Genomic DNA, 23,734 nt, shown 5'->3' on the forward strand with positions numbered 1-23,734 from the left:
GATTGCACACTTTTTACTCTTTTTTGGAGACCAGTGACAGTAGCAGTCAGAGTTATGATTACTTTATTCATGTCACTTGCATTGAGGGGTCAGTACTAATGGGAAATCAAATGGTTGGTGTCTCCCCTAGAAGTGTTTCTTGGGTGGGGGGTGAGAGCAGATCTCTCTCAACTTTTGTTCCTAATGCGTTATGTTTGATATATAACAAATTTATACAATGAAATATATATTGCAGGAAAGGAGGTTTATACACGATGGAGGTCCCTACGCGACCGGTACAAGAAGGAACTAAACGAAGAGAGGTCTGCAGATAGAAGCGGAGCACCCTCAACTCGTCGTAGGCCTAACCCCCATGCAGAGGCTTTGTCATTTTTGAGGCGCACCACCGAGATGCGCTCGTAAGTATATATATATATATATATATATCTATATAAATATATTTTCACTTTATTTTACTTTGTGGGCGGTATAGCCGCACTGTCCCATTGATTGATTTTAATGATACATTGATACACACTGCTCGTTCACCACTCTGCTGCTAGCAGGATTTTTGTTCGCATCTTGCCAGCACACCACTCCAGTGTGAAAGGTGTCCAAACCCCTTTTTTTTAATAATGTTCCCCCCCAGCTCCAGATAGAGGTCTACTCTGTAGTGTTCACATGACAGTATTCTGTAAACACTAAAACCATGGTATTTATTTATTTTTTACTTGTACTGTTGTTATTCTTACCTAGAACTGTCTCCAGTGTTCCTGCGAGAGCATGGCGTGCAAGTTCGTCACCAGAAAATTATCACGCTGACCCAAGTCAAGAAACCAATTCAGAGACAGTTTCATCCCAAGATTATCAACCGGTCACTCAAGAACCTGCGGTATGTATTTTCAAAACGTCACAACCTCCATCCACAGTAAACGTATAACGTAATGAGAAACCAATCACAACAACCTGCCACAAAAGTTGATGAATTCCTCAACATCTCAGACCCTGATGTGACCTTTTTGAGAATGTTACTGTGTGTAGTCAGGGAGATTCCTCCTGATAAAGTCAGGGGTGATATACATGCCTATCTTACGTATATAGTTTCTGCTTGCAAAGAGCAACGCCCATATCCAAGATTTCAGCCATGGGGTCTTGGTTTTAATACACCTAGTGGCTCTTTTAATATACAAATGCCAAGTCATCAGTACCATGAGACCACACCAGCCATTAACCCATACGCAGGACCGCCACCCACGTATACACCTTTCCCATCTAATCCTGGTTTTCAAAGAATGCATGTGCAGTCACACCCAGTCAGTTCACCCTCACATTCCCAATCGAGATCACCTATAAGATGTTGGCAGTGAACCAAGCCATTCTTCCCTGTGTTCCACTTACCCAGTGTATGAAAACTTTAATTATAGTAGTTTAATTATTTTAGTTTATTATTTTAATGACTGTTTTATTTTTCAGTTTCTGTTAATGCTTTACAGGAGAATGTTGGACACAATCTGAAGCACTTAATTATACCTTTACACCAGGCGTCATCAAAGTATGGCGGGCCGTAGTTTGAAGATCTCTGCTTTACACAAAGTAATATTTACAACCCCTTTCAGTTAAGGAGACCAAGGTTAGGTTTCCGACACTTCTTCAGAGGGGCCATCTCTAGGGAGAATGTTGGAAACACTCTGAAGCACTTCCTTTACACCAGGGGTCATCAAACTATAGCCCTCCAGTTGTTCTGCAACTACAATTCCCATCATGACAGCTGGAGGGCCGTAGTTTGAAGATCCCTGCTTTACACAAAAAAATGTTTACAACACCTTACTCTATATTTATGGAATACTCTATATTTGTGGTTGCTTGAGGGTTCACATAAGGGATTTTTTGGGATGTTATCTGTTCTACTGAGTCGCTCGAGGGTTTCACATAAGGGATTTTTTGGGATGTTATCTGTTCTACTGAGTCACTCTATATTTTATAGGATGTTCTCTGTTGTACCAATTCCTGTTGTACTTGAGAATAAAAAAAATATCTCAACATTCCAAAGAAATTAAAATATAATAAAAAAAAATTCTACAGATGCAAGCATCTATGTTTTTGTAAGGTTTTTCTATTTTTTTACACCCTTTGTTAATTTACATAGCAAAGCTAAAAATAAAAATCCAATTTAATTGGACAAAGTTGTCAACTACTTTATTTCAACAAAACTTTAAACAGTAATAACAAGCAGGGTGATGCAAATGGGTAAATAAAATATTACACAAAATCATACTGCCACGGTAGCTGTCCATCATCACTAAGAAAATAATCGCTGAAGTGTTCATGGACTTATAGCGCATGATTGCTTGGGCGAGTGGTAGTAACATGCCCTCTGTGTTCTTTTAAAAAAGGTAACGGCGATTTATTGGGCGCAATCTCCTTTCCCCTTACAAAGTTATGGAGAACACAGCATGCCAAAAGCACATTGAGCGCATGATCCACTTCTAGGTGCATTGCAGTCAACAGTACACGCCATTTTGCGCTACAAATACCAAATGCGCACTCCACCATCCTGCGTGTACGGCTCAGACGATAATTGAATATACGCTTCTTGGCAGTAAGACCATGCCTGGTATAGGGCCTGAGGAGGTGGGTGGAAAGGGCAAATGCCTCATCTCCTAGGACTACTAGGGGCAGATCCGGTCCAGCAGTACCAGGTAGAGGCCTTACCCGTGGGACATTAAAATCTCCATACAGCAACCGCTGGCCCATCATGGAATTACGAAAAATTCTTGAATCTCCAGAACTGCCATAAGCACCAACGTCCACCGCTATGAAGCGCATGTTTGCGTCACTTAGTCCCAGCAGGACAATATAGAAGTACTTATTGTAATTGAAATAGCGGGAACCAGAGTTTGGTGGCTTGATGAGCCTGATATGCTTCCCGTCTAAGGCCCCGATACAATTTGGGAAGTTTGTCTTCTCCCAAAATTCCTCTGCAATCTCTTCCCACAGACTGGCTGTTGGTTCCAGTGTCTTGCCGAGAAAGTTCCCCCGGCGGATAAGGACCCCCCCTCTACTGCGCAGGCGCAGCGCTTGCGCAGTACAAACGACTAGGAGCCGCCGAAAATAGCCGAAGCTGAAAAACTTCAATCAGCTGTACACGGCGCCTGTGCCCTAGGTCCAGGTTCAAGCCCCACCATCCAAGTGGACCTAGAGGGAGAATAAAAAAGTGCCGAGCGAAGCGAGGCCATGCCCGAAGCGTGGCGAGCGAAGGGGCCCTCGCACAGGTGCCGTGTACAGCTGATTTCTATTCTTTTCGGCTATTTCCGCCGGCTCCTACTGAGCAAGCGCTGCGCCTGCGCAGTAGAGGGGGGTCCTTATCCTCCGAGGGGAACTTTCTCGGCAGAACACCGGCATTACTGTACTCTTAAGCTCCTCCCAAATGGCAATACAGGTGTCATATACTACAGTCGACACTGTTGAAATTCCCATGAGGAACTGGTGATGAAGGGAGGTAAAACTCGCTCCAGTGGCAAGGTATCTGCAATACAAATTGAGAAGCATTCAGAAAATAGAAAAAAGTATGAAATATATATAGATGTAACTCACACACTATTGTCAATAATATAAACCTGCATGTGCATGAATGTAAGCATATGTTAAAGATATGGAAAACCAACCTTAATGCAAGCAACAGCCGTTCTTCCTCACTAATGCATCTTCTCATGTTGGTCCTGTGTCTGGTAAGGCGTCCTCGAACAAGTCCCAACAATTCGTCAAAACTCACCACCGACATCCTCGTATAGTTGTAGAACTTGTCCTGATGAGTTCTCAGTTCAAACATGAGGGCAAAGTAGCCGATCGAAAGATGCTGCGAGGTTAAAGGGTGCACCCAGTAACGACGGGGACATCTCCTCCGCTCGATCGCTCTTCTCCTCTTCATTCTCATCAGCAGCAATATGAGCATTGCTATCAAACTACCCATACATGCATTCATCTTCAAAGATTTCAGCACAATAGACAGAACACTCCTCTCACTGCAAAACTCCAACACACACTCAGCCAGTACACAAAGAGACAGGAAATACATGATTTGAACTGCAGAGGACCGAAATGCATCATGGGTAGATTCAGGACCAAACAAAAACATTGACTACCGCAGCTAAACGCAACCGTGTGAAAACGCACGTAAACGCAGGTAATCGCATTGTACAAATGCAGCTGATCGGAGTGCCTGGAGTCTTGAATTTCACAGAAAAAAAAACATACTTTTAACTGCGTCAGAATAGCCGTCCGTGTGAAAGGCACCTTAAACCTTTCATCCAATTTCCAAATTGCTGCATTTGTAAATACCAAAAGCCAATATAAAGGAATAGTAGTGGTAAAAATCACTTGTGGGTTTAACCAATAATTTTTTTTAACTCAATTCTCCTTTAAGGGGGGCATGGCAGAGTCGTGTGTCCTATGCCTACATAACTTTGGTAATAGGTGTCCCTCATTCCCATTTCAGAAAGTTGGGAGCCTGGGAGGTATGGATTTTCATGCGATTTGACATATCAATTTGCATTCCAAATCGCATCAATGTGAACCTAGGTTTAGAGTGACAGCAATGAACCATGCCTGCATAAAGTGTGTTGAGCCACTTGTGAGCTCCATCAGGGGAAACATATATGTCCTTATCACCTGACTACATTCTTTACATGCAGTGTAGTGTACATAGAGTATAAATCATTGCTACAAACATGGGGAAAACGTTTTAGGCAAAACATTTTTTTCAAGTCTCTTCTGGGGAAAAAAAAGGAGATTTTTAATATGTCGCAATAAAAGTGCCTTCTTTCACAAATCATTATAAAGTCAGAATGAAAACAATGCGTGCCCTTCACTAAACTACAAACAACACTAATCATTACAGCACTGTGTTCACCTGGAAATCTCTGTTGAGAGAGACGTCACTTGCCACGGAAGCGGAAGCATAGGAAGCCGGAAGCGTAGTGTTGAATTGGCGGCACGTTGTAGTACTCATTTTTATTCTGTGCTTACGGGGTTTATCTGGAGTTGAGCGAGCCGAGTGGAGGAAGAAACTCAAGAGACTTTATTGCTACGGATTTACTGAAGAAAGCTGTGTTACCATGTCTTTGACTTGCTTTAGTGAGTGTCGATTCAGCTAGCGTTGTGATCTGAATTTGTTACGCGCGCATATAAAAGACGCAGATATGTGGATCTCCCGTATAGTTTCTCAGTTATGTGGGATTGTTATAGTTTTACTAGCTAATATGTTTTTCTTGCTGTGGCTAAAGTAGGTGTTTGCATAGAAACGCCAGACCCAGTTAGCTATCGGCAAGACTGGTTTAGGTTTCTCTAACATTTGATTATGTATCTCGAAGATTATAGTGTTGGGTGAGTTTTTTTTATTTATTTTTTTTTTGCTGCATAATGCCATGGGTGTTTGGGGTAGAAAGTGAGGGGAAATCTTTTGTGATTGCACATCAATATAATGTTAGGTTTCAAGATTTAAGCTGGGTACACACTATTGTTTTTTTTTTTCCATTCAAACCCCTGCTGGTTGAACGAAAAAAAAAAAAAAAAAAAAACCTGTCGGCTCCTTATTTAATATAAAAAATGTTTATCTCCCATCCACCCTTCATATAGCTTCATACCTAACTCCTAGGTAGAATGCCCATAAATCCTACTTCTGGGTGTAAAATATATATTCTCTATCACTTTCATTGTTTCACAGTATAAAAGACCCCCCCCCCCCCCCCCCTAGCGATTATCTGCTCCTTTTTTGTACTATAAAGGGCTAATTTTTAGTGTTCCCCCCCCCCCCCCCCCCCCCATGATCATAGGTGATACAAAAAAAAAAAAAGCATGTTGCTGCTACTAAACATCTTAGGCCTTGTTCACACCTATGCGTTTTCTGATTCAGAAACGCACTACAGTTCATTTACGATGGTTTCCTATGGGACGCGGTCACATCTATGCTTTTTTTCAGCCGCTGAGTGTTTGGAAAGGGTCAAGGATCTTTCTCCAACATAAAGCGGTGCTTTTATTTATTTATTTTTGCTGCAGAAAAGCATGTAGTACGTTGCCCCTATTTGCCTTTTTTTTTTTTATATGCCCGACAACAAATTGACCAAAAGGAAGTGTAAAAAAACGCAAATAGCAGTAAAATCACATGTGCTAAAATGCACAGCAAAACACTGCAGAAACGTATCAAAGGCAAACGGTGTGAACCGATCCTCATGCTGGCCACACACATACGATTTTTGGATGTGAATATTCATTGCGAAAAATCTTTGTACGTTTTGGATAAAAGAATGTCATTTTGAAGATTTCTGTTCAGTTTTAATATGTCATTTCTGAACAAAAACCGCATACACTGTCTGAAAATTAATTTGACCAAGGAATTTCCTGTTCTGCCCCTTTTGAATTTTCCCATCAGCGTGGTTGCAAACCAAATCGATTTAACCCTACTAACGATTAGAAAACTGATTTAACCCTACTAACTAGGGTTGTCCTGATACCACTTTTTTAGGACCGAGTACAAGTACCGATACTTTATTATCAAGTATTCGCCGATACCGATTCTTTTTTTTTTGTTTGTTTACAAATATATATATATATATATATATATATATATATATATATTTTATATTCTTTATTGCAATACCGTGTATAAGTCGAGGCCATAATTTACCACAAAAAAATGGGAAAAACTTATTGACCCGAGTATAAGATGAGGGTGAGAAATGCAGCAGCTACTGTAAGTGGAAAAAGAGGGTCAACAATGCCCAGCTGCATGCCTGTATGTGTCCTGTGTATATGTGTCATGTACCTGTCATGGTCCTGTGTATATGTACCTGTGTGTGCATCCTCCGTGTGCCGCTCCGCACCGATCGGCGTGTGCGGCGGCCATTCACTGTTCAAAAGCCGCGCCTCCTCCTCGTCCATGATAGGGAGAAAACTCCATTTCCCAGCAGTCAGCCTATCACGGACGTTCTCTCATCCTCATACCACGGACGAGGATGAGAGAATGTTCGTGATAGGCAGTCAGTGTACAGCCTATCACAGACGAGGAGACGCAGCTTTTAAACAGCGAGCCGCTGCCGAGTGCTATGTAGCACACGCTGGTCGCCGTCTGCCTGCATGACACGCTGATCATGTAGGCAGACGGTGGTGACTCGAGTATAAGTCGAAGGGGGCACTTTGAGCCCCAAAAAAGGGGCTGAAAAATTCGACTTACTCTCGAGTATATACGGTATGTGTTTGGTTTTTTTTTTTTTATTTATTTTTTGTCAGCCCCCTGATATCTCCCCCTTGAGACAGAGAAAGAGACCGAGGATAGAGATTCCCCAGTCCCTTTCTCTGCAGCTTCAGCTGCACTGAGAATGAATGGAGAGAAGACAGCGGCTCCTCTCCATTCGTAAACTGAGACATCGTAATCGCAGATTACAATGTTTCAGTTATGTGAATGGACAGTCAGCTGACTCTGTCCATTCACACAGCGGAGGGGGACAGAGGAGGTGACAGTCAGTAGTGATCGCGTGTGGGGCAGTTACAAGCACCGTTCACCGCTGTATGTCACTAAGCAGCTGAAAGCCACGGGGGGAGAAGCTTGTAACTCCCCCACGCACCGATCACCGCCGACTGTACAGGTATCGGTGGAGGCATCTGGAGCATTTGCCCGAGTACAAGTACTTGGGCAAAATGCTCGGTATTGGTACTACTATCAGTATCGGGACAACCCTACTACTAACAGAAAACTGAACAAAGATTCTTAACCACTTGAGCCCCGGACCATTATGCTGCCTAAGGACCAGAGGTCTTTTTCCAATTTGGCACTGCGTCGCTTTAACTGCTAATTGCGCGGTTATGCAATGCTGTACCCAAACGAAATTTGCGTCCTTTTCTTCCCACAAATAGAGCTTTCTTTTGATGGTATTTGATCACTTCTGCAGTTTTTATTTTTTGCGCTATAAACGGAAAAAGACCGAAAATTTTGAAAAAAAATGATATTTTCTACTTTTTGTTATAAAAAAAATCCAATAAACTCAATTTTAGTCATACATTTAGGCCAAAATGTATTCGGCCACATGTCTTTGGTAAAAAAAATGTCAATAAGCGTATATTTATTGGTTTGCGCAAAAGTTATAGCGTCTACAAACTAGGGTACATTTTCTGGAATTTACACAGCTTTTAGTTTATGACTGCCTATGTCATTTCTTGAGGTGCTAAAATGGCAGGGCAGTACAAAACCCCCCCAAATGACCCCATTTTGGAAAGTAGACACCCCAAGGAAATTGCTGATAGGCATGTTGAACCCATTGAATATTTATTTTTTTTGTCCCAAGTGATTGAATAATGACAAAAAAAAAAAAAAAAAAAAAATATTTACAAAAAGTTGTCACTAAATGATATATTGCTCACACAGGCCATGGGCCTATGTGGAATTGCACCCCAAAATATATTCAGCTACTTCTCCTGAGTACGGGGATACCACATGTGTGGGACTTTTTGGGAGCCTAGCCGCGTATGGGACCCCGAAAACCAATCACCGCCTTCAGGATTTCTAAGGGTGTAACTTTTTGATTTCACTCTTCACTGCCTATCACAGTTTCGGAGGCCATGGAATGCCCAGGTGGCACAAAACCCCCCCAAATGACCCCATTTTGGAAAGTAGACACCCCAAGCTATTTGCTGAGAGGCATATTGAGTCCATGGAATATTTTATATTTTGACACAAGTTGCGGGAAAGTGACACTTTTTTTTTTTTTTTTTTTTTTTTTTGCACAAAGTTGTCACTAAATGATATATTGCTCACACAGGCCATGGGCCTATGTGGAATTGCACCCCAAAATACATTTAGCTGCTTCTCCTGAGTATGGGGATACCACATGTGTGGGACTTTTTGGGAGCCTAGCCGCGTACGGGGCCCCGAAAACCAATCACCGCCTTCAGCGTTTTTAAGGGCGTGAATTTTTGATTTTACTCTTCACTGCCTAACACCGTTTCGGAGGCCATGGAATGCCCAGGTGGCACAAACCCCCCCCAAATGACCCCATTTTGGAAAGTAGACACCCCAAGCTATTTGCTGAGAGGCATGGTGAGTATTTTGCAGCTCTCATTTGTTTTTGAAAATGAAGAAAGACAAGAAAAAACTTTTTTTTTTTTTTTCTTTTTTCAAATTTCAAAACTTTGTGACAAAAAGTGAGGTCTGCAAAATACTCACTATACCTCTCAGCAAATAGCTTGGGGTGTCTACTTTCCAAAATGGGGTCATTTGGGGGGGTTTTGTGCCACCTGGGCATTCCATGGCCTCCGAAACTGTGATAGGCAGTGAAGAGTGAAATCAAAAATTCACGCCCCTTAGAAAGCCTGAAGGCGGTGCTTGGTTTTCGGGGTCCCGTACACGGCTAGGCTCCCAAAAAGTCTCACACATGTGGTATCCCCGTACTCAAGAGAAGCAGCAGAATGTATTTTGGGGTGTAATTTCACATATTCCCATGGCATGTTTGAGCAATATATCATTTAGTGACAACTTTGTGCAAAAAAAAAAAAAAAAAAAAAAAAAAATTTGTCTCTTTCCCGCAACTTGTGTCGCAATATAAAATATTCCATGGACTCGACATGCCTCTCAGCAAATAGCTTGGGGTGTCTACTTTCCAAAATGGGGTCATTTGGGGGGGTTTTGAACTGTCCTGGCATTTTATGCACAACATTTAGAAGCTTATGTCACACATCACCCACTCTTCTAACCACTTGAAGACAAAGCCCTTTCTGACACTTATTTTTTACATGAAAAAGGTTTTTTTTTTTTTGCAAGAAAATTACTTTGAACCCCCAAACATTATATATTTTTTTAAAGCAAATGCCCTACAGATTAAAATGGTGGGTGTTTCATTTTTTTTTTTCACACAGTATTTGCGCAGCGATTTTTCAAACGCATTTTTTGGGGAAAAAACACACTTTTTTAAATTTTAATGCACTAAAACACACTATATTGCCCAAATGTTTGATGAAATAAAAAAGATGATCTTAGACCGAGTACATGGATACCAAACATGACATGCTTTACAATTGAGCACAAACGTGCAGTGGCAACAAAATAAATACATTTTTAAAAGCCTTTAAAAGCCTTTACAGGTTACCACTTTAGATCTACAGAGGAGGTCTACTGCAAAAATTACTGCCCTCGATCTGACCTTCGCGGCGATACCTCACATGCATGGTGCAATTGCTGTTTACGTTTGACGACAGACCGCCGCTTGCGTTCGCCTTAGCGCAAGAGCAGGGGGCGACAGGGGTGCTTTTTTTTTTTTTTTTTTTTTTTTTTTTTTCTTTATTATTTTTTTGCTTTTTTATCTTATTTTTAAACTGTTCCTTTCATTTTTTTTTTTTTTTTAAATCATTTTTATTGTTATCTCGGGGAATGTAAATATCCCCTATGATAGCAATAGGTAGTGACAGGTACTCTTTTTTGAAAAAATTGGGGTCTATTAGACCCTAGATCTCTCCTCTGCCCTCAAAGCATCTGACCACACCAAGATCGGTGTGATAAAATGCTTCCCCAATTTCCCAATGGCGCTATTTACATCCGGCGAAATCTAAGTCATAAAATGCTCGTAGCTTCCGGTTTCTTAGGCCATAGAGATGTTTGGAGCCACTCTTGTCTCTGATCAGCTCTATGGTCAGCTGGCTGAATCACCGGCTGCATTCTCAGGTTCCCTGTTGAGACAGGAGAGCCAGAGAAAAACACGGAAGACGGTGGGGGGGGGGGGGGGGGCATTCCCTCCCACGGCTTGTAAAGGCAGTCTAGAGGCTAATTAGCCGCTAGGATTGCTTTTACATGAAAGCCGACCGCTGGCTGAAAAGAATGATACCAAGATGATACCTAAACCTGCAGGCATCATTCTGGTATAACCACTCAAAGTTGTGAATGGCGTACCTGAAGACAAAAAAATGGTTAACAATAAAGCACAGTAAACAATAAAGTATAAATAATTACATACCTGAAAAACAAACATGATAAAACATAATAACAATAACAATAAAACACTGCAGAATAGAATACAGTAAAAAAAGAGCAGAACAATAGAGAGAGAGAATAGAGAGAGAGAACAATAAAACGACAACTATTTTTTTTTATTTTATATATATATTTTTTTTTTTTTACACTTTTTTTGTAACTAACTTTTATAACTGTAACCGGTTCCAGGTTCGGGTCTCTCAAAATGCGATGGCATCTTGGGAGACCCTGTGAAAGTGTGCCTAGTCTGTGCAATGCTGTACCCTACGCTAATACTCAACTAGTGTATGGTAGCGTTCAAAACATTCACCAATGCAAAGACCAGGATTGTCAGGACAGGAGGGACAATAATAGCGGGTGTCACGCCTATATCCGCGTTTGCTGCAGACACAACATCTTTTTGGGGGGGGTTCGTTGGGTAGGGGTACTCGGGAGCACATAAAAATGCCTCTCATGCAGCCGACTGCATTTCGTTGGGGGATGTGAATGGGGGAAGTACGGGCGCTGCAGAAGTGGTGGGTTCCCAATTAGGATTGGCGAATGCAGCAGGAAGGGCACTATGGGCACGACGGGCCTGTGTTTGTCTTCTTGGTGGCAGCGGGACACTACTTGTGCTTGTCACCTCACCAGCTTGAACTGCACTTATGGGATTCGCCACGTCACCAAGTGTTACTGCAGTGCTGGTTTGACTACGACCGGGGTGTACTAGGCCGCTGGTGCTTGCCAGTTCAATAAAAAGCTTCCAAAAAAACTGTTAGCGATCGCAGGGATCAGGCCTGACTCTGCGAACGCTGCAGTTATGCGTTTAGTGTTTTGTAAGTGACAGTGATCGATCGATACTGCACTTGGGTGGGCTGGACTGGGCCGGGCGGAGGGGCAAAACGCAGGTGCTAGCAGGTATCTGGGTTGATCCCGCTAACACTGCGTTTTTGGGAACCCTAAACTGCTGGGGACGCTAGTATAGATCTGATCTGATCGGATCAGATATTGATCCGTTCAGATACTATACCACTAAAGGAGGCGTATGCTGCGTGCGTGGGTGTTAGCGGTACTGGCGCTAACCTGACGCTGCCTGGGGCCGGTGCTTGCTAGTTCACCAAAATGCTACCAAAAAAACTGTTAGCGATCGCAGGGATCAGGCCTGACTCTGCGAACGCTGCAGTTATGCGTTTAGTGCCTTGTAAGTGTCAGTGATCGATCGATACTGCACTTGGGTGGGCTGGGCTGGGCCGGGCGGAGGGGCACAACGCAGGTGCTAGCAGGTATCTGGGCTGATCCCGCTAACACTGCGTTTTTGGGAACCCTAAACTGCTGGGGACGCTAGTATAGATCTGATCGGATCAGATATTGATCCGATCAGATACTATACCACTAAGGGAGGTGTACGGTGCGTGCGTGGGTTTTAGCGGTACTGGCGCTAACCTGACGCTGCCTGGTGCTTGCTTGCCAGTTCACCAAAATGCTACCAAAAAAACTGTTAGCGATCACAGGGATCAGGCCTGACTCTGCGAACGCTGCAGTTATGCGTTTAGTGTTTTGTAAGTGACAGTGATCGATCGATACTGCACTTGGGTGGGCTGGGCGGAGGGGCAAAACGCAGGTGCTAGCGGGTATCTGGGCTGATCCCGCTAACACTGTGTTTTTGGGAACCCTAAACTGCTGGGGACGCTAGTATAGATCTGATCAGATCAGATATTGATCCGATCAGATACTATACCACTAAGGGAGGCGCATGCTGCGTGCGTGGGTGTTAGCGGTACTGGCGCTAATCTGACGCTGCCTGGGGCGACGCATATCACCGCCGGGCGATCAGGGGGCTAAACCTTTATTAGGTAATAAACGGCGGGTGCCCTGACACTATAAAAAATAAACGAACTAACCTGCGTCACCCGTAACGGTTATACGGTGATCAGTGGTGAAAGGGTTAACTAGGGGGCAATCAAGGGGTTAAAACATTTATTAGGTAGTATATGGGGGTCCCTGTCACTATAAAACGCTGACGGCGAACCTAAATATTTACCTCACTAACTAGCGTCACCAGCGACACTAATACAGCGATCAGAAAAATGATCGCTTAGCAACACTGGTGACAGGGGGTGATCAAGGGGTTAAAACTTTATTAGGGGGGGTTAGGGGGGTACCCTAGACCTAAAGGGGGGTAATACTCACTGTCCCAACACTGTAACTGTCACAAACTGACACTATGCAGTAATCAGAAAAAAAAAAAAAAAAAAAAAAAAAAAACCTGCTGGTGTCAGTTTGTGACAGGGGGGGGGGGTGATTGGGGGGGGATCGGGGGGCGATCGGGGGGGGGATCGGGGTGTTTTGTATGCCTGGCATGTTCTACTGTGTGTGTAGTGTGTTGTGCACTCACATTGATGTCTTCTCCCCTCGGCGCTGGAACGGAAAATACCGAGCCGAGGGGAGATGACATCATTTCCTTTGCTGCTGTTTAGCATACAGCAGCAAAGGAGTGTTCCCATTGGCCGGCGGCGATCGCGAGGGGGGGGCCACGAACGGATGGCCTCCCCCTCATCTCGGATCGCCGGGGAACAGAACGGGACCGCTTCGGGCACCGGGGGGGGGTCCGATCGGACCCCCCACCCGCGAGAGGCAAATCACGTACATGTACGTGATTTTGCCTGCCCGTGCCGCCTTGCCGACGTAAATCGGCGTTAGGCGGTCCTTAAGTGGTTAAAATTATTTTTTTTTTGAAGGAAGACGACGTGTTTGTATGGCCAGCATAAGTGACAGCAGGCGCAAGTAGCTTTTATCAAGCCACCTGCCTATGACAAGGGAGTCTGTCATACATAATGTTACAGTTCTGTCTGAAAATCAGCCAAACAGTCTATACTTAAAGAAAAAAAAAAAAGATCTGAGTCTGATATTTACCAGATTCAACATATAGTATATCTCTTCTGTCTGTTCTCAGAGTGGATTAGAGATTTTGCTCCCTAATTATATTTACCGCTGCATAGTAGAGCTGCACGATTAATCGTCACTAATCATTATCGCAATTTTTTTTTTCTTTTCCCCGTTGCGATCTTGATAAGTGTTTCGCGATTTTTGCTATGCAAAGAATTCTCCCTGCTCTTCTGAAACCACAGCCGTCAAAAGAAAGGAAGAAAAAAACGGGCAGTCTGCATGCGACTTCAGCTGCTACTTGCAAAATGATTTCTGTATAGAAGTCAATGCAAGTCGCCTGAAGTCGCCCCAAAAGTAGTACAAGAACCTTTTTCTAAGTCGGAGCGACTTGAGTCGCTCCGACTAGAATGGTTCCATAGTACAGAACGGGATGCGACATGTCGGGCGGCTAAGTCACCTGACAAGTCTCCCCTGTGTGAACCGAGTGTAAGTCTAAACGTAACAATTTGTCAATGGAAAAGACTTTGTGTGTGTGTGTAAATGAAGAAAGTTTAACCACTTAAACACTAAACTTTTTTCTGACATTTGTTGGTTTCCAGTTAAAATCCCCCCTTTTTTTGCTAGAAAATGAATTAGAACCCCCAAACTATCTCTCTATCTCTCTATCTCTCTATCTCTCTATCTCTCTATCTCTCTATCTCTCTATCTCTCTATCTCTCTATCTCTCTATCTCTCTATCTCTCTATCTCTCTATCTCTCTATCTCTCTATCTCTCTATCTCTCTATCTCTCTATCTCCTAGAGAATAAAATAGTGGTTGTTAGAATATTTTGTCATACTGTATTTGCGCAGTAGTCTTTCAAATGCAATTTTTTGTGAAAAAAAATTACTTTACTTTTTTTTTTTTTTTATAATGTGAAAGATTTTGCGTCGCGAGAATCGTGATCCTTTTTATTCTAAGCAAAAAAAATAGTGATTCTCATTTTGGCCAGAATCGTGCAGCTCTACTGCATAGATATTTAAGAATAAATTGCCTTTTTTTTTTTTTTTTTTTTTAACTTGCGCAGTAGGATCCGGCGGAAATAGCCGAAGGGGAATAGGTGAAAATCAGCTGTACACGGTGCCTGTAAGAGGGCCCCTCGCGGGCACGGCCTCGCTTCGCTCGGCTCTTTTTTATTCCCCCTCTAGGTCCACTATGATGATGGGGAAGGAACCTGGACCCAGGGCGCAGGCGCCGTGTACAGCTGATTGTAGATTTTGTGCTTCGGCTATCTCCGGCGGCTGACAGTAATTCGTACTGCGCAGGCGCTGCGCCTGCGCAGTACAGGGGGGGAACTTATCCGCTGAGGGAACTTTCTAAGCAAGACACCGGCACTGAGTCTATCCAGTAATGGCTGGTGCTGGCCAGTCCCTTGCAGGAAGCCGGCGTGTGCAGTTCAAAACGTTCCTATCCTGAATGCGTTTCTTCCGCATTCAGGAGAGGGAGCTTGAGGGAGTTTGAACCTCCCCTAACCACAGCAGCTTCTAAACTCTTGCAAAAGCCTATATGTGCATGAACACAGGCTTTTATGGAGTTGCGTTTAGGAGCTTTGGCAAAAAAAAAAAAAGGTAGTAAACTCCTCTTGTTAACATGTTAGTTCATCTTTACCAAAAAACTGCCAATGCAGATGTGTGTGGTTTTTTTTTTTTTTTGCCATCTGTGTCCCATTGCAGAGATTTCCCTTCACCTCCTGTCTCATAGCCAAACAGAGAGGAAGTCCCTGCAAATTGAGGCCTGGTTTATATATATATATATATATATATATATATATATATATATATATATATATATATATATATATATATATATATATATATATATATATATATATATATATATATATATATATTTTATTTTTTTGTGTTCTCAGTTTTGCAGAAACGCACTACAGTCAATTTAACGTGTTTTCCTATGGATCACGTTAACATCTGTGCATTTTATGGAAAGGGCCAGGGACTTTTTTCTGGTTTTTGGTTCCAAAGACTTTAATGAATCAGAAACGTGTATTGTAAAATGCACCTGGCATATGCAACCTGCATAGGTGTGAACCAGGCCTTAAGGAATTTTTTGGGGACCCCCAGGTCACCAGAACTAGTATTCCCATTTGGAAGATTTTCCCTCTATTACTTTTGTGGGGACAGCCCAAAATGTGTGATTTACTTTTACTTTCACTTTCAAAGATAATGGTAAATGGGATAAATAGAGAGGGTGAATCTCCTTAACGGGGGCACAGACAGCACTAAAAATCGATGGGTGTTCTAATGCTCCACTCTATCCAAAACTTAAAAAAAAAAACTAAAACGCCTGACTGAGTTGCTTAAAAGTTTTACTCGAGTAAAACTAAAACTCCTCCCTTGAAGTGGGGCTGCCCCCACACTGTTAGGGTTAACTGCTTGTTTATGTCTAGGGCATTTTTGTAAAGCACGTTTTATGTATCTTGCACATCTGGTCCCTGCAGCCTCTTCTCTGGTGCAGTCTAAGGTTCTTTGATGTCATCAAGACTTATGCAGGGTCCTTAACCCTTCACTGGATGCTGAGGAACAGTACTCTGCTGGTGCATGGGGGCAGAAGACCAGATAAGTAAAATACTTTTACTTTCTTCTAGACACAAAAGAACAGTTAATCCATGCAATGCAGGTGCAGCCCCACTTCAAGGGAGCCCTTTTAGTTTTACTGGCGTTGGGTTTTAAAGCAACCCATTCAGGTGTTAAGAAATATGCCAGAAACCAAACCCTGTAAAAACCGGCTTTAATTTTCCTGTCCTTTGGCAAATAATTAAATTATAGCTTCTTTATAATAGCAATGGCTACTTTAAAAGTATCTTGCTTTCATTCTTAAAAACATAAGATGAAGCCAAGGAAATGTTAACATGCATCACAATGCACATGCAATGCATGTTAATGTGCATTGCAACACCCGTTAAAGTGATGTGTATAAGTGATGCTTGTAAATGGTTATCCTTTATTCAACATTTCTACTCTTATCTGTAACACTAATTCTGCGATCTTGCTGCTGACATAGACCCCACTGGCTTCCCTTAGTCCTTTTGGCTTTGGATTGCATTGCACAGCCATCCAGTTTTATGAAGGAGCCATACTCCCAAGTGTCAAGAGTAGGGATACCTATATAAATTAATGGGGCCATGGCACCCATGCACAGAATAAAGGGTTGCTGGCTGGGTCAATGTAAGCAGAAAGATTGCTGGATAAGAGGAGAAGGTAAATCCGGTGTAGTGGGGTGTTTAGTTGCTTTGGACCAGCATTTTCATTTAATTCTTAGAGACCCCTACCAATAATAAGTATAGCAACAGCTCATGGTACATTAGTGCAGTGTTCAGTGGAGAGAATGCTTCTTGCATAAGTAAGAAGCAGGATGAATCCCCCCCCCCCAAACAGCTAAAAATTTGTCAGTGGTTAAATAACTGAGAGAAATTGCTCTAGAAAAAACCCTGGCAGCCTTTGGGGGGAACCCTGGTAGAGAAAAGCTGCTTTGGACCGTGTGCTTTTTAGTTCTTCCTGGCTCACGTTACCAAACTTTTGACTGTCCTTGATATGTTCTAAGACTTAAACCTTTTTAATCAGAGTATGTATAATAGAATTCTAGCTCTCGCTTAACTCCAGGAGTGTCCAGTCTTCAGTGATCAACTCTTGTCAACATTGTGGTGCATCAGTTAATTTTTCAGTAACACAATTACCCACTTTACTGACACTGGACATTCATAAATTAACCCAAAATGTCTTTAAACCGTAGGTACAAATCCATTGTGAAGCAAAATGGAAAGGCTTCTCTCTATCTCCTCTCATACCTACTTCCTAATCCTGCAGACATGCTCTGGAGCCAAGCTCTCCTGCCACCCACTTTGCACTTGTGGTCAATTTGTGTAAATGTCTCCCTTTAGTGGCTCATGATATTTTTTTTTCCCACTACAGGATTACTACCATCCCTCACAAAGGATCAGTGCTGTCTGAGCCCTATGCACACACGTGAAACCTTAGCTTTGGGAGATGGGCGGGATGAAAGTAGAACACCTCTGCTTGTCTACTGCCCACTGATTTTTATCTCCTGAGTGTTCCTATCAGAATGCTAAATTCTTTGATTAATAATTCACTAAGGTTATAGTCACTCCACACATCAAGCATATATGTCCAATTTATGTATGCACTTATGTCTCTTCCCCCCCATCTTCCAGGACAGCTACTTTGACAGATGATTGGCTCTGCCCTCTACAGGAAACACAAATCGGATACAGTTTAAAAGGCCCCTTTCCAGACCCTCCAGGAGCACATCGTAATGTTTGTTTTTCATAGGTCCCTGTGGTTGGTGGACCCCCCCCCCCTTCTGTGGTGATATCCAGGACTGGTTGTGACCATGTCTGGGGTGTTTTTCTATATTTATAGACCAATAAGGGCCCCTGTATGTTTTGGGTTACTTGCCTCCCTGGTGTTTAGCAGCGACAACTCCCTTCCATGGCCAGCGTCTAGCTGTGTGGAGTCTTCCTCGTGTCTTCCCTGCATTGGGTGTACCAAAATGGCATCTGAGGACTTCCGGTGACGTGGCAAGATGGCTCCAGAACCGTAAGTTGCATGACGCACTTCCGGGAGACGCTGCTTCTTAATAGATCTCAGCGTGGTACTATGCAGGGGACTCGCTGCCTTGGAAACAGTCTGCCAGAAGCAGGGCAGGCTAGTTTAGCGGTGCAGCGGCAGTCAGGAGTCTCTCCAGTCGGTCTTCGTTCTCCTCTAATGGAACTTGAGGACAGGACTGAGGATGGAGCACCCGCTCGAGTTGAGCCAGCAGTAGCATCCATGTCCAATACTGCCCCCAAGGTAAGCCCTTGTCTGTGGATAGAGCGCTACTGCAGCAGGGGGGTCAGTACAAGCTTTGTTTTTTTTTTTTTTTTTTTTTTTAACAGGTTTGTCAACCTAGGGGGGGGGGGGGGGAAATGTGGGAACTGTAGAGGCAGGCTTTCTGATAGTTGTAAAAAACTATTTTGTGAAGATTGTATTCCGTCAAAGGCAGGTTCTGGGTCTACTGCTTCTTTTAAGGAGTTGACTTCTATGAAGGAGGTAGTGGCCTCTTTTCGGTCCGTTAACGACATACTAGCTGGGCTAGGGCCTTCCACTTTTAAACCTGTGACTCAGAAGCCTGCAGCATCAGCTAAGTCTCTACCTCTTTTAGTATCGAAGACCATTAGTTCACGTAATGTTTCTGACCTGGAAGAAGGTGAGAATCTGGTATCTTCATCTGATGAGGTGTCTGCATCAGAGGATGAGGATACTGGTAGCTCAACTAGGTATCTTTTTCCAGTTGAAGATATTGACAAACTACTAAAGTCATTATATACTTTCAGAAGTATATATTTGTATATTGTATATTATACACATGGAGATGCCTCAGCAAGCCCAATCTGTTCAGGATAAAATGTACAGGGGGTCTACAAGTGTGGAAATCTAGGTCTTTTCCTGTGCATCATTCACTCAAGGACATTTTTTTATGAGTGGAAAGAACCTGAAAAAAAGGTTGTTCCAGACTAGAGGTCATAAAAGGTGGTTTCCCTTTCAGTCCAATTTTGAGGAAGTTTTTTCAAATGTCCTAGATTAGATGCTCCTATGTCACAAGTGTCCAAAAAGTCAGATCTTTCATTTTTAGGACTCTGGAGTCTTTAAGGATCAGATGGCTAGGAAGGGCGACTCGTTATTACGTAAGGCCTGGGATGCTGCTGCTTTTTCTTTAGGGTAAGCTGTAGCGTCCACCCGTGTGGCTAGGAATTTAGATGTGTGTATCCAACATCTGGATGACCTTCTTTCCTCCGACACCCCCATAGAAGAGATCAGGGATTCTCTTCCCCTTATTGCCATGTCGGTTGCTTTTTTTTTTTTTTTTGGCTGATGCGGCAGCAGATTCTGTAAAATCTATAGCCAGAACTTCAGCACTCATTAATTCAGCTAGATGGGCGATCTGGCTGAAATCTTGGGAAGGTAATCTTGCCTCCAAGAATAAACTCTGCGGCATACCCTTTGCGGGCAAGCTCTTATTTGGTTCTTCCTTTAGAGGAAGTCCTAGCTCGTTCCTCCGAGAAGAGTAAGCGGCTTCCGTCTTCTCAGAGGAATAAGCCCCAGAATAAGAGGCCTTTTCGTGGCTTCCAGAACAAAGTTAATTTTAAGGCCAATAGGCAACAGGCAAAGAAGTGGTCTTTTAACAAAGATAAACAAAAAGGGGGCACACTCTTTGCTCCTTCAGCCTCTACCAAAAATCCCCAGTGACGTCAGAGCAGGGGTAGGAGGTAGATTGGCCCATTTTATCCAAGAATGGGCAGAGATTTCCAACAATCCTTTTATCCTCCAAATGATAGAGGTTACAGGTTGAAATTCAAAAGCCCTCCTCCCCAGAGTTTGGTTTTTTTTCTGACCCGTCTGCCGAGGGACCAAGAGAGATTGCACTCCAGGCCCTTTCAGGCGTTTCTTCTGTGTCATTGGCATTGCAGAAAAAGTTCTTTGAATCGGCTCGTACAGCTTCCAGGATTTTCTTAATCTGTCCTGGTGGGAGCAGCAGGAACATCTGCAGGGAGGGAAGGACTGAGCACAGCATTCCCCAATGAAAATTACTACAGATGCCACTCTGTGGGGCTTGGGTGCTCACTCAGGGGACTGGTGGGCCCAGGGATCCTGGTTGCTAGAGGAGGCATGCCGCTCATCGAATTTCAGGGAACTGTTAGCGGTGGGGAAGGCTTTAATTGCTCTGGAGGAGAGGGTCAAGTCAGAGGACCTGTTGGGGTGTTGTGATTTTTTTTTTTTTTTTTCCAGACAATGCCACGACTGTGGTGTACCTCAACAAGCAAGGGGGCACTCGCTCGGATACTCTCCTATTGTTAACCCAGCAGATTCTGTCCTGGGCAGAGGACAATGTCTCTTCAGTCAGGGCCGTGCACATCAGTGGCACAGCGAATGTTCTGGCGGACTATTTGAGCAGAGTAAACATCAGTGCCAGCAGTTGGGAACTGAAACAAGACATGTTCCAGGAGATCGTGCAAAAGTGGGGTGTTCCCACAGTGGATCTTTTTGCATCCAGTCTTAACAAAAAAAACTACCGGCTGTCTTCTCACTGGAAAGAGACACTAAGTCCTTAGGGACAGATGCGCTCTCCATCCAGTGGGATTTCACTCTGGCCTATGCCTTCCCTCGATTTCTCCTCTTACCGCTGGTAGTTTGGTAGATTATTCAGCACCAAGCAGAAGTTATCCTGATTGCCCCTTGGTGGCCCTGGAGGAGTTGGTTCGCCTCGCTGAGAGCTCTCGCAATAGAACCCCCCCCCCCCCGGCCCCTGCTGGAATGGAGGGATCTTTTCTGTCAGGGGCCGGTGCTCCATCCAAACCCTCAGACTGTCCATTTGACGGCCTGGAGGCTGCGCGGCGCATCCTACAGCTAAGAGGGTAGTAAGATCTATGGGAACATTTGAAAAACATTTGTTTCCTGGCAGAAGAAGACAGGAATAGATTCCTTTTCTACTCCCTATATATTAGATTTTTTACAGAGGGGAGTGGAGAAAGGACTTTGTCAGCACCCTTAGGGTTCAGATTGCTGACCTATCTTTGCTTACAGAAAAAGACTAGCTGAGAACTCTTTGATCAGGAGGTTCCTTTCAGCCAGATCTAGGCGTACACCCAGGGTTGTTAAACCGATTCCTTCCTGGGATCTGGCTCCTTTTTGAGCCTTTGCATGAGGCTTCTCTGAAATTGATTTCCTTTTTCTTTTGGCTATAACATCAGGGAGCAGGATTTCTAAACTAGAGTCCCTTTACTGTAAGGACCCTTTCCTGAGGATTTTAGAGGACAAGGGTAGTGATTAGGACCGATCCTTTGTACTTTCCCAAAGTTTATTCCAGCTTTCACAGGTCCCAGGAGGTTGTTCTTCCTAGTTTTTGTTCCTCCCCCAAGAATGTGGAAGAGGAAAACATTTTTTTTTTTCGTGAAAAGATGCCTTCTGCCTTATCTAGAAAGGTCTAGTGAGTTTAGGACTGGGATATGCAATTAGTGGACCTCCAGCTGTTGCAAAACTACAAGTCCCATCATGCCCCTGGGTGTCATGCTTGTGGCTGTCAGTCTTGCTATGCCTCATGGGACTTGTAGTTCTGCAACAGCTGGAGGTCTGCTAATTGCATATCCCTGGTTTAGGAGATCCTCCCAACTTTTAGTGTTCAGTGGCCCCAAGAAGGGAACAAAAGCATCCAGAAGTTCCATTTCCAGATGGATTAGGGAAGCTATTTGTGAAGCTTACAGAGCGTCAGGTCACCCCCCCTCCTTCCAGAATTAGAGCTCATTTGAGATCCATGGCCACATCATGGGAGGAAATTTCTAAAGCTGCTGTTTAGTCCTCCTCGTGTGTTTATCAAGCATTATAGAGTCCAGATGCTCTACAGCCAGGACCTCTCCTTTGGTAGGAAAGTACTTCAGGCTGTCGTCCCTCCCTAAGGTATAGAATCTTGCCCATCTTCGAGTAGCTGTCCTGGAAGATGAGTGGGGAAAACTCCATTTAGAGATCTAATAAAAATATATATATATATATATATTTATATTATAAATTTTTTTTTTTTTTTGCAAACCTATCAATCATAACAAGACTGCTTAAAGGGGTTGTAAAGTTATATTTTTTTTTTTTTTTTAAATAACAAACATGTTATACTTACCTTCACTGTGCAGCTCGTTCTGCACAGAGTGGCCCCGAACCTGGTCTTCTGGGGTCCCTCGGCGGCTGTTTCAGCTCCTCCCCGCAAGCATTTACCACCTTCATGCGAGCTCCCTCGCACGGTGGTGAGTGCTTGCGGGCGCGCTCCCGTGATACAGCCGGCGGCTATAGCCGCTCGCTGTATCACTCGGCCCCGCCCCCCGGCGCGCCGAGTCATCGGATGTGATTGACAGCAGCGCGAGCCAATGGCTGTGCTGCTTTCAATCCATCCACTGCAGCCAATCAGCTACCAGGCTGAGCTGCAATGAAGCGGACGAGGAGCGAAGATTCGAGGCGTCAGGTAAGTAAAACGGGGGGCCTGGGGGCGGCGGTACCGTCAAAAGTTTTTTCACCTTAATGCATAGAATGCATTAAGGTGAAAAAATTTTTACCTTTACAACCCCTTTAACTTTTTACACTTTGTTTTCCTTACTTTGCACTGACAATGGGTAAAAACTAGTCTTGTGCTAGTTGAAATACATGAGCCTAAAAAAAAAAGGGCTGTATACTTTATAAGCTAGTGCTTAGTCATACACTTCTTTTTTTTTTTTTTTTTTTTTTTTTTATTAATGTCTGTATATACTATGTGCTTTTTCTGCAGTCAGCAATGAGGTCACAGATCGTCCTTGCGTTTCACCTGTATCGGGTCATGTATTTGATAGAAGGCTCATTGAAAAGTACTTGGCTGAAAATGGCACAGATCCGGTCACAAATCAGCCTTTAAGTGAAGATCAGTTGATTGATATCAAAGGTACGTAAACGCTTGAGTATAAGCCCTGTCACATTCTCAGTTTTTATCCTTAAATCATTTTGCATACAACTTGGCATACTACCAGTGTTGGGACAAGGCCATTTGGTGCCCAGGGCGAAGATGGCAAACTGCGCACCCCCCCCCCCCCCCGTTTTTAAGAAAGAATCAATGTTTCAAAACAAGAATATACTTAAAACAATACAGATTCAATTAGGTTTAATGCGATAGAAACAGAGTTCACTCTCACTCAATTTGTAAAATGCAGCATGAGGGGGTTAATGTATTGCCACTGGTTTCTGATACATTAGTGACCAGTGCCTGTTATTTAACCCCTTTGTGCTGCATTAGTGGCACCAGTGTAACACTGAC

The 23,734-nt window shown here is 43.5% G+C and overlaps 1 protein-coding gene across 1 annotated transcript in view; it reads left to right on the forward strand.

Moving 5' to 3' along the window:
* Positions 1–4,909: 4,909 nt before the first annotated feature.
* The window catches only part of PRPF19 (pre-mRNA processing factor 19), a 498,552-nt gene continuing 479,727 nt past the window's right edge, over positions 4,910–23,734 (forward strand). Inside the window, exons 1-2 of the mRNA XM_073596965.1 lie at positions 4,910–5,112; positions 23,216–23,365. Of these exons, the coding sequence (XP_073453066.1) occupies positions 5,094–5,112; positions 23,216–23,365 (169 nt within the window). The 5' untranslated portion in view covers positions 4,910–5,093. The remainder of the gene's footprint in view (positions 5,113–23,215; positions 23,366–23,734) is intronic.

This window comes from Aquarana catesbeiana, linkage group LG08, assembly GCF_042186555.1.
Source record: "Aquarana catesbeiana isolate 2022-GZ linkage group LG08, ASM4218655v1, whole genome shotgun sequence".
NCBI lineage: Eukaryota > Metazoa > Chordata > Amphibia > Anura > Ranidae > Aquarana > Aquarana catesbeiana.